This window comes from Rhinichthys klamathensis, unplaced genomic scaffold (genome assembly GCF_029890125.1).
Source record: "Rhinichthys klamathensis goyatoka isolate OS25496 unplaced genomic scaffold, OSU_Roscu_1.1 h1tg000220l_1, whole genome shotgun sequence".
In the NCBI taxonomy this organism is placed as follows: Eukaryota; Metazoa; Chordata; class Actinopteri; order Cypriniformes; family Leuciscidae; genus Rhinichthys; species Rhinichthys klamathensis.
Window position 1 is genome coordinate 1,528,135 of NW_026606744.1, and position 9,366 is coordinate 1,537,500.

The following is a 9,366-nucleotide window of genomic DNA, read 5'->3' on the forward strand; positions in this document are numbered from 1 at the left end:
ATTATTCACAAATCTGTTTAAATCTGTGTTAAGGAGCACTTCTCCTTTGCCGAGATAATCCATCCACCTCACAGGTGTGGCATATCAAGATGCTGATTGGACAGCATGATTATTGCACAGGTGTGCCTTAGGCTGGCCACAATAAAAGGCCACTCTAAAATGTGCAGTTTTATCACACAGCACAATGCCACAGATGTCGCAATTTTTGAGGGAGCGTGCAATTGGCATGCTGACTGCAGGAATGTCCACCAGAGCTGTTGCCCGTGAATTGAAAGTTCATTTCTCTACCATAAGCCGTCTCTCGCGTTTCAGAGAATTTGGCAGTACATCCAACCGGCCTCACAACCGCAGACCACGTGTAACCCCACCAGCCCAGGACCTCCACATCCAGCAAAACCAAACAATTTCTGCACAAACTGTCAGAAACTGTCTCAGGGAAGCTCATCTGCATGCTCGTCGTCCTCATCAGGGTCTTGACCTGACTGCAGTTTGTCATCGTAACTGACTTGAGTGGGCAAATGCTCACACATTCGATGGCGTCTGGCACTTTGGAGAGGTGTTCTCTTCACGGATGAATACCGGTTTTCACTGTACAGGGCAGATGGCAGACAGCGTGTATGGCGTGTGTGTGAGCGGTTTGCTGATGTCAACGTTGTGAATCGAGTGGCCCATGGTGGCGGTGGGGTTATGGTATGGGCAGGCGTATGTTATGGACAACGAACACAGGTGCATTTTATTGATGGCATTTTGAATGCACAGAGATACCGTGACGAGATCCTGAGGCCCATTGTTGTGCCATTCATCCACGACCATCACCTCATGTTGCAGCATGATAATGCACAGCCCCATGTTGCAAGGATCTGTACACAATTCCTGGAAGCTGAAAACATCCCAGTTCTTGCATGGCCAGCATACTCACCATACATGTCACCCATTGAGCATGTTTGGGATGCTCTGGATCGGTGTATACGACAGCATGTTCCAGGTCCTGCCAATATCCAGCAACTTCGCACAGCCATTGAAGAGGAGTGGACCAACATTCCACAGGCCACAATCAACAACCTGATCAACTCTATGCAAAGGAGATGTGTTGCACTGCGTGAGGCAAACTCTTTAGAGTGCACACTTTAGAGTGGCCTTTTATTGTGGCCAGCCTAAGGCACACCTGTGCAATAATCATGCTGTCTAATCAGCATCTTGATATGCCACACCTGTGAGCTGGATGGATTATCTCTGCAAAGGAGAAGTGCTCACTAACACCGATTTAGACAGATTTGTGAACAATATTTGAGAGAAATAGGCCTTTTGTGTACATAGAACAAGTCTTAGATCTTTGACTTCAGCTCATGAAAAATGGGGGCAAAAACAAAAGTGTTGCGTTTATAATTTTGTTCAGTGTAATTTGTAATACCACTTTCTTGTTGTTACTCTCTGCCAGTAGGTGAAGATTTGTGTTTGAGTGTTAAGATATGTTACTCTTGAGAGTGTTATTTTTGGCGATTTGAAGGTGTGATTCATCAGTCTGTCTTTTCCTTCTGTGAATTGCGGCGCGAATATGAATGTTAATGATTCTCTGGTGTGTACTAGAGAAAGTGAGGGAGAGGAAGGATGGGATAGTTGATACGGAATATCAAGATGCATCTATCATGTAAACACCTCTGTGCTTTACTCGGGGGACCCACAAGTCACGACTCTTATGGGAAATTCACACGCCCCCCACACACAGGAAAAAAATGGCAAGAAGGAAAAAAGTGCTAAAATTTCCATCGGTTTTCCCATGGTTTCACTGCGATGCCAGAGTGAGTCAGGTTTCTCAGAGAATGAGTGACTGACCATGAGAACAAGTTCACAGCTTTCTCAAAAAAATGATTATCTATTACTATTGTAGAATTTTTTTGTATACTTCTAGGATAAAATCAGTCAAATAACAGATTATATTAATGCTGAGATCAAGATATATTTTTATATATATCTAGAATTTTTACTTTTGAATACACAAAATGCCATTCAAAAAAATCGTACTAATCCCAAATATGTTTTTGATAGAAGGCACTTATGCTCAAGGCATTAATTAAAAATGCAGTAAATCATTAATATTGTAAAATATTATTACAGTATTTTCTGAATAGTAATAGATAATATATTCTAAAATGTAATTAAAATGTAATTTATACCTGTGGTGGGAAGGTTGAATTTTTAGCATCATTGTTCCAGTCTTCAGTGTCACATGATCCTTCAGAAATCATTCTAATATACTGATTTGATGCTCAAGAAACATTTCTTATTATTATCAATGTTGAAAACAGTTGTGCTGCTGCTTAATATTTTTGAGAAGAATGAAAATTTAAAATTTGAAATTGTAAAATAGATAAGTAATTGTCGAATTTAAAGGACTTAATTTATTATTTCAGAAAATATTTATTAAAGGGATCATGAAATTAATTTTAAATTGTGTTTCTGGCGGTTAATTTACAAAGTTTAAATATTTTTCCTTGTCACTTTTTTTTCCCTGTCAAAAACACTCGTTGTGTGACGTATGTTTTGAAGTTTGAAATGGCCAGCGCTGTAATAGAGCTTGATTTCCATGATAAGGGGTGTGTAGAGCGATTTCAAATCCTGGCGTTTCAGAAAGGTGGAAAACAAAAATTCATATTTCAAACTGTGGAGTTAGCTTCGAAGTGTAAATCTTGCACTATGTTTTTATTGTACAGTGACCTCTTATATGTGTAAATATCAGGGACATTTTGATTTTCCATTTCATGGCCCCATTAAATTGTATTATTTATATATCTGCATTATCTCAGCCATTCTGCTATATAGAACGCATTATGAGACATTATTCATCCTAACAAATGTGAAATGTTTTTTTTTACAGTTGTTGAATGACAATTAACCCAGTTACAGTTCACCATAAAACACTACAGAAGCAACTGTTGAAAAGAAAAGAACTTTGGGTAGAATCGCCTTTGACCAATGTTTTTTTATTCTTAGAACCAAGCACTTTTGATTGTAGAACTCTACTATTAGATCATCAACACAGGAAGTGGAAAAAATGCTGTGCTTGAGCTTCAGACGGTTTGGCAGGTTTGAGTCTCCTGATGATGTAGTGGGCTCTCACAGATGGAAAATATAGCTGTGGGGGGTCAGGATTAAAAAGAGGAGAACTCCCCACAGGATTCGTCTCTAATTCCACTTTTGCTCTAAAGTGGACAAGTTGCTATTTTTAAACTCTGTTTATTTCTCTTGGCTTGTCTGATCAGTGAGAACCTTTGAGCTACGAGTGCTTTTCAAAAGAGTGCTTTACTACCAGTCCTGATTGTTAGTCAACCATTAAAACTCCCATTATCTGCAAGTGGTGTAGCTATTGTTGTTCAAATTAATCACATGGACGTTTTTCGGTTAAGTCAATTCTGTATTTTAGGCCACTTCCAGACATGGTGCACTTTTGTTAAATGCATTTATTAGCATCTACTTCAGCACTGAACATGTCTCTTTACATGATTCCCCTAGTGAGCTCTTGGAGAAATGTCATGTAGTAGCACTGGAGAGCTTCTCGCTGGGTTCGAGTGGTACTTAAATGAGTCCCTAACCCCAGTCATGGCTAACAAAGAAGTCTTCAAAGTAGATTTGTGATGCTGATTGCGTAGGTAGACACCATGCCTGGACTAAACACAACAAATACTAATAAGGGCATAGTGAGGTTTCTTTCTTAGGCTATGTGTGTGCCTGGATATAATGCTGTAGGAGCTTGTTCTTTGTTGATTTAAATCACTGAATCTCGGTGTAAATCTTAAAGGCATAAAATCATACAAATACATTTAAAAAACTTTAATCAAATTCATTTGCCTCGATAACAGTCATTTATATAGTGTGTGTGAAAAAGAAGTCGAATGCTATCAGACTGACACTGGATTAATAATTAAAGAGTTCATCTTTTAAGTCATGACAAACCAGCTGTTTTGCCAGACATGAAGCAAATGTACACTGTAATGCAGCAGCTATAAAGAGGGCACTTTGTGTGAGAGAACACTAGGAACATGATTTATCTGTGTATACTAGTGCATATTAGGATTGAGAAATATATAATTAAAATTATACCTCAATATTTTTCAGTTTGATTGATAAGTAATGTATCTCAAAGTTTATGTATAAGCTGCTCTGAAATTGATTAGAGTAACCAAACCATCATTAAATAATCAAGGCATGTTTTCACAAAATTAACACAAGGAAGAATGATATCTAATTATTTTCATTCATATGCACCAATATAACAGTACATAATAAACACCAATATTTATATTACCAATATTATTTATCATCATCTCTATATTAACAGGGTTATAACACACAAATAGAAAATGTATTTGCCCCCCAAAAAAGCATATTAAAATCTTAGTTATTGTGAGTCTCTCTGAAATGTCTTTGGTGTGATTATTTTTTTTTTTACTCATTTCAATCTTAAGAATCAGCTTGAAATGTTGGCATGGTAACTGTTGGAGGCACTTAACATGAGACTAGCAGTGTCAGAAATTAAACAGAGCTCAAGCTAAAATGCCACTGAAGGTATGTGTTTGGTATGTTGTGCTATCTTGCGATTTGTTTACAATTTTATTTGATGTTGGGTTCTTTTTTTCATGATAACAACAACCATTTGTTAACATTAACAATCAATTGTTCAGATTGAGAATAATTGGTGTTTTAAATAATTGATTCAGGTATTTAGCATAAATACATTTTATTTGTTTTGTTTTTACATATCATTATCAAGGTGCCCATGAAAACCAATTCTGGGTATAAAAAGTTAATTAATGAAATAATAAAATCCACTGATCCTGTTTGTTTGATTGCAGCCCAAAGGTTTTCGGAGATATTCTAGCTCCCCTCTGCTGATTCAGGAACAGTTTGGCTGCATTAGGGAGGTTATGCCTATTGGTGAGCAATATGTAGAATTTTATTTATTTAATTTTTTACTTTTGCATAATATGGCATAGCAATCACCAGCTTGAACATCATGTTCACTGACATTTTGTAGCATTTTGACGTATGTTTTGTTTTGTCCTAGCCTGTTGCAGCAGAGTTGACCCGGTGTATGAGACTCTGAGGTTTGGAACCTCTCTGGCACAAAAGAACAAGCGGACCAGTGGATCGGAGTCCCCACAGAGAAACTCTGTAAGAAACATTTGTTTAGTTGTATCCATTTTTCCTCATACATTTTAAAAATACATGATTGTAATTAGTGTTTTTAATTGAAATATTTAAAATATAATTAAAAAATATATATTTAAAAAACATTACTGTAAACACATTTTTTTTACCTACAAAATTTAATCAACTGAATTTTCAAATATTCAAATCATTTTTTGTCTTGGAAGTTATATAAAAAAAATCCAGTCTGATGGGAATGTGACAGTTAGAATGGATGCAACACTTGTGTGGTGTGTGTGTGTGTTTGTGTGTAATGGTTTGACCTACATTTTGAGGCCCCAAAGGGTGTATTCACACTAGGCGATCTGAACCGTGCCCGAGCACGTTTGACCCCCAATGTCTGGATCGTTTGACTAGTGTGACCGCTAGTGTGCCCGGACGTGGTTCGCGGTACTCTATAGTGTGATCGCTAACCGTGATAGAGCACGGGATAGCTACTACTCTTGTGTGCGCTACTGTCATCATTACTACAGAAAGCATCTTCTATTACTATTTGGATGCTACACTTTTATAGGGCAATCGTGCCAGGGCACTGTACAAGACAACCGCGCCTAGTGTGAGTTCACCCTAAGTTTGTGCTAGGCGCTATAACGGTTCAACTGATAGGGTACAACAGAGCTAAAGGCGCATTTTACTTTATTATGATTCTGTGCTAATTTGATCTAATATTTAAAAAAATTATTTAAATGTAGATTTATGTAGCAAATGCTAATCGATTAAAATTGATTATTTTGAGACAAAGGTCTTCTTAATTTTTTTTCAGTTTTGTTCTAGGTAATTAAAGCAACAGTTTTTCAATAATGGAAGAATATGTAAAAGTATGGTATTTGGGGAAAAAGGTGCCCCTGCTGTTGGGGCTCAAAGCACAATAATTAATATGATAATAAATAGCTGCCTGACTTTTCCTTTTGTTGACATGACAGTTAGATTCAAATGGTAAATATCATATATTATGTTGGGTGTCCACCATAGAGATAATCGCCATATTTATAATGAAACCATCATATTTAAAAATATGCCATTAATCGTATCATATAATAAAATATCACATATATTGTTAGTACTGTAAAGATATATTAAATTATTATGGCACCTCTGACAATGCTACTTTTTTTCAACTTAATTTAAATGAACTTATTTTAATGACAGTATATTTATTGAACAAAAAAAAAAAAGAAGAAAATTAGATATTATCAAAACATATTACTTGGCCCACCTTGCCACCTCATACATTTGTAAGATTTTTAAACAAATCAACCCACTTTTATGATTTATTTTCACACAAAATCTGTTGTTTCATCAATGTTCAATTAAAACATATACCAGTATATTTTTTCTGCAATCATACACTATTGGAGTTGTGAATTTTTTCTTAAGGTGTGCCGATGTTCTCTATTCAAATCACTAAATAAACATACTAAAAGATTTTTTTATAAAAAATGTAAAAATGCAGAAAAGGCTAGAAAATGTCATTAGCTCAGTATAAAAACCATTACGCCTATGGAATGTCATAATAATAATTGGTATAACAATTGTGTGTGTGTGTGTGTGTGTGTGAGAGAGAGAGAGAGAGACTGGTGTTTGGGTTAAGATGATCATAGTAAACACCTGCAGACAATCTGCTTCAGTTTAGGCTTTTAAAAAGATTGATAACACATTTTAATGTGCATTTGCTTGGCTGTGAAATGAAGCTCTTGTGGTAAAAAAAAATGGTGATGATTAATTCAATGAAACACTCAAGACAATTCAATTTAGTCTCTTTAAGCTTCTCTTTGCTCAAGTCTTAATTCACAATTATTATTTCCTCTCTATATAAAAAGTGCTTCTTTACTCTTTTATTTAAAGGGCTAGTTCACCCAAAAATGAAACCCTCATGTCATTCCAAATCCGTAAGACTGTCATTTTCGGAAACACAAATGAAGATTTTTTTGATGAAATCTGAGATCTTTCTGTCAGCTGTGACAGCTTTCATTGACAGCTAAAGAGATCGAGTTCATAAAGAGATTGTAAAACTAATTCATATGAATCGAGTGGTTTAGTCCAAAATTTCTAAAGAGACACGATCACTTTATTTGATGAACAGATTGAATTTAGGCTTTTATTCACATATAAACATTCATCAACACATCAGTTGTGGTGAACAGAAGAACCAATGAGGTTCATTCTTGTGTTATGCAGCACGTTTGAACTTCAGAAAGCTTCCGTCTCTTCAGAAAATTTGGACTAAACCGCTCAATTCATATAAATTAGTTTTACAATCTTTTTATGAACTTTTTGAAGTGTCAAAGTGTCAGTTGCATAGCTGCCAATGGAGGGAAAGAAAGCTCTCAAATTTCATCAAAAAGATCTTCATTTGTGTTCCAAAGATGAATGAAAGTCTTACAGGTTTGCAACGATGAGTAGGGTGAGTAACTAATGGCAGAATTTTCATTTTTGGGTGAACTAGCCCTTTAAGACATTATCCCAGGGATCTGTTTCTGTAAACCGCTGTTATAAAACACGAATGTTGTCATCATTATGTTATTTATAGCAACATCTTTGGTCCCTGTCATATGTACTACATTTTATTACTTTATTACATTTATGTCTTTTTTGTACTCAAGTTTTCAAATCTGTGTGTTCATGTGAATGTTTAAACCATCTAATGTGAAGTTACTATGGTTGTAAGGGAATCTAAGCATCCCAGATGTAATGTTTTACTGCTTGAAACAAACACAGACACACACACACCCTGGAAGGAAGTGATGGTCAGCTTCAGATAATGCCTCTCTAAAGCAAATATGACCAAAAAGGGAGAGAATGAGATGAAAGAGAGAGAATAGACAGAAGAAACAACAGGATGAAGCCAGGGTGAAATAAATCAACCATGAAATTATTTGCAAAAGAAAGATAAAAGCATAATTTATATGGTATTTAATAAATCTCTCAATAGTAATGTTAACATTGTCTGTTATGTATTTTAGACATAAAACGTTTAAAGACATATATGTGTATTTGAGAGAATTCATGTGTGTTTACTCGTTTGTTCAGACCAGTGATGTGGCTCCGGTACCAGAGGAAAAGGCGGCCCACTGCAGTCGTGCTCAACTCACCAGGAAACCCAGTGACAATGGTGAGAACATGTTAAAACATTTTTTTATTTCTGGACAATTTGAGCTTTCCTAAATAAGAATAAATCCAACTACAAATGTAAAAAAAAAAACTTAAGATTTACATTTTTTATTTAAAAAATAGTTTTTAAATTCTACAATTTTCTTATCAATTAAATTGTGTTATTCATTTATAAGCATTATTTATTGTCAAACTCTGCCTCAAATCACCCTATGATAAAACTGACCGAGCAGAAACTGCTCATGCATATCTGCTCATCCATCCCACAATCCTCGGTTTAACTCCAAACTGACAGCTTCTGATCAGAGACATTATTCACACTTATTACCTCTTAAGCCTAAATGGCACACCGTTGTTTGGACAGACTGTGATATAGTATCAGAAAGTCTTAAGTTCATCACAGACTGACCCCCAGCTTCAGTGAATTCATGTGTCCACGACTGTGCTTGCTCTGGGAAGAGAGACATATATTTTTTCTCTGGTGCCAGCATGACCGAGAAACTATGATTATTTTTGTCTAATCAGTCCATCACTCTGACCAATGACCCACTATAACAGCATCATTAATTTAACCTCATGAAATAATAAGAAAACAAGCAAGGTTTGTTCTACAATGAGAGTCTTCACTCACTGATTTTTACTGTACTGTGTGTTTTAGTTTTTACATCCTTGGAGAATGGAACTGAACATTTTCATATTGCTGAAAGGAAATCAGAAGAATCATCTGTAAGCATCACAGAATCTCTTTTTACACGTTGTATAATTTTTTTTATATTGTTTATGCCATTGATGGCTGTCAAGTGTCTATGGGTCAGTCAATATAAGCACATACCGTGAGTCTTGGTTACCAAAAAGCTATTGAACTTTTGCATCGTTCTTCTCCACGAAAAAAAAAGATGGAGTTCATTGAGTTGTCATAATAAGGCAAATTAAACAGTAAAACAAATATGAGGTTCACTACTGTTAGAAAGTTTGGGGTCCGTAGAAAGTTTTTTTTTATATTTACCAAGGATGCTCAAAAGTAACAGTAAAGACTTTTCATTGTTACAA

General features: G+C 35.6%; 1 protein-coding gene across 2 annotated transcripts in view; it reads left to right on the plus strand.

The window, feature by feature from the left end:
- stac (SH3 and cysteine rich domain) overlaps positions 1-9,366 on the plus strand; it is a 30,941-nt gene that overhangs the window by 17,371 nt on the left and 4,204 nt on the right. For both annotated transcript variants that reach the window (XM_056264348.1, XM_056264349.1), the window contains 4 exons: positions 4,851-4,932; positions 5,063-5,169; positions 8,236-8,317; positions 8,975-9,042. In XM_056264348.1, coding sequence (XP_056120323.1) covers positions 4,851-4,932; positions 5,063-5,169; positions 8,236-8,317; positions 8,975-9,042 — 339 coding nt within the window. The remainder of the gene's footprint in view (positions 1-4,850; positions 4,933-5,062; positions 5,170-8,235; positions 8,318-8,974; positions 9,043-9,366) is intronic.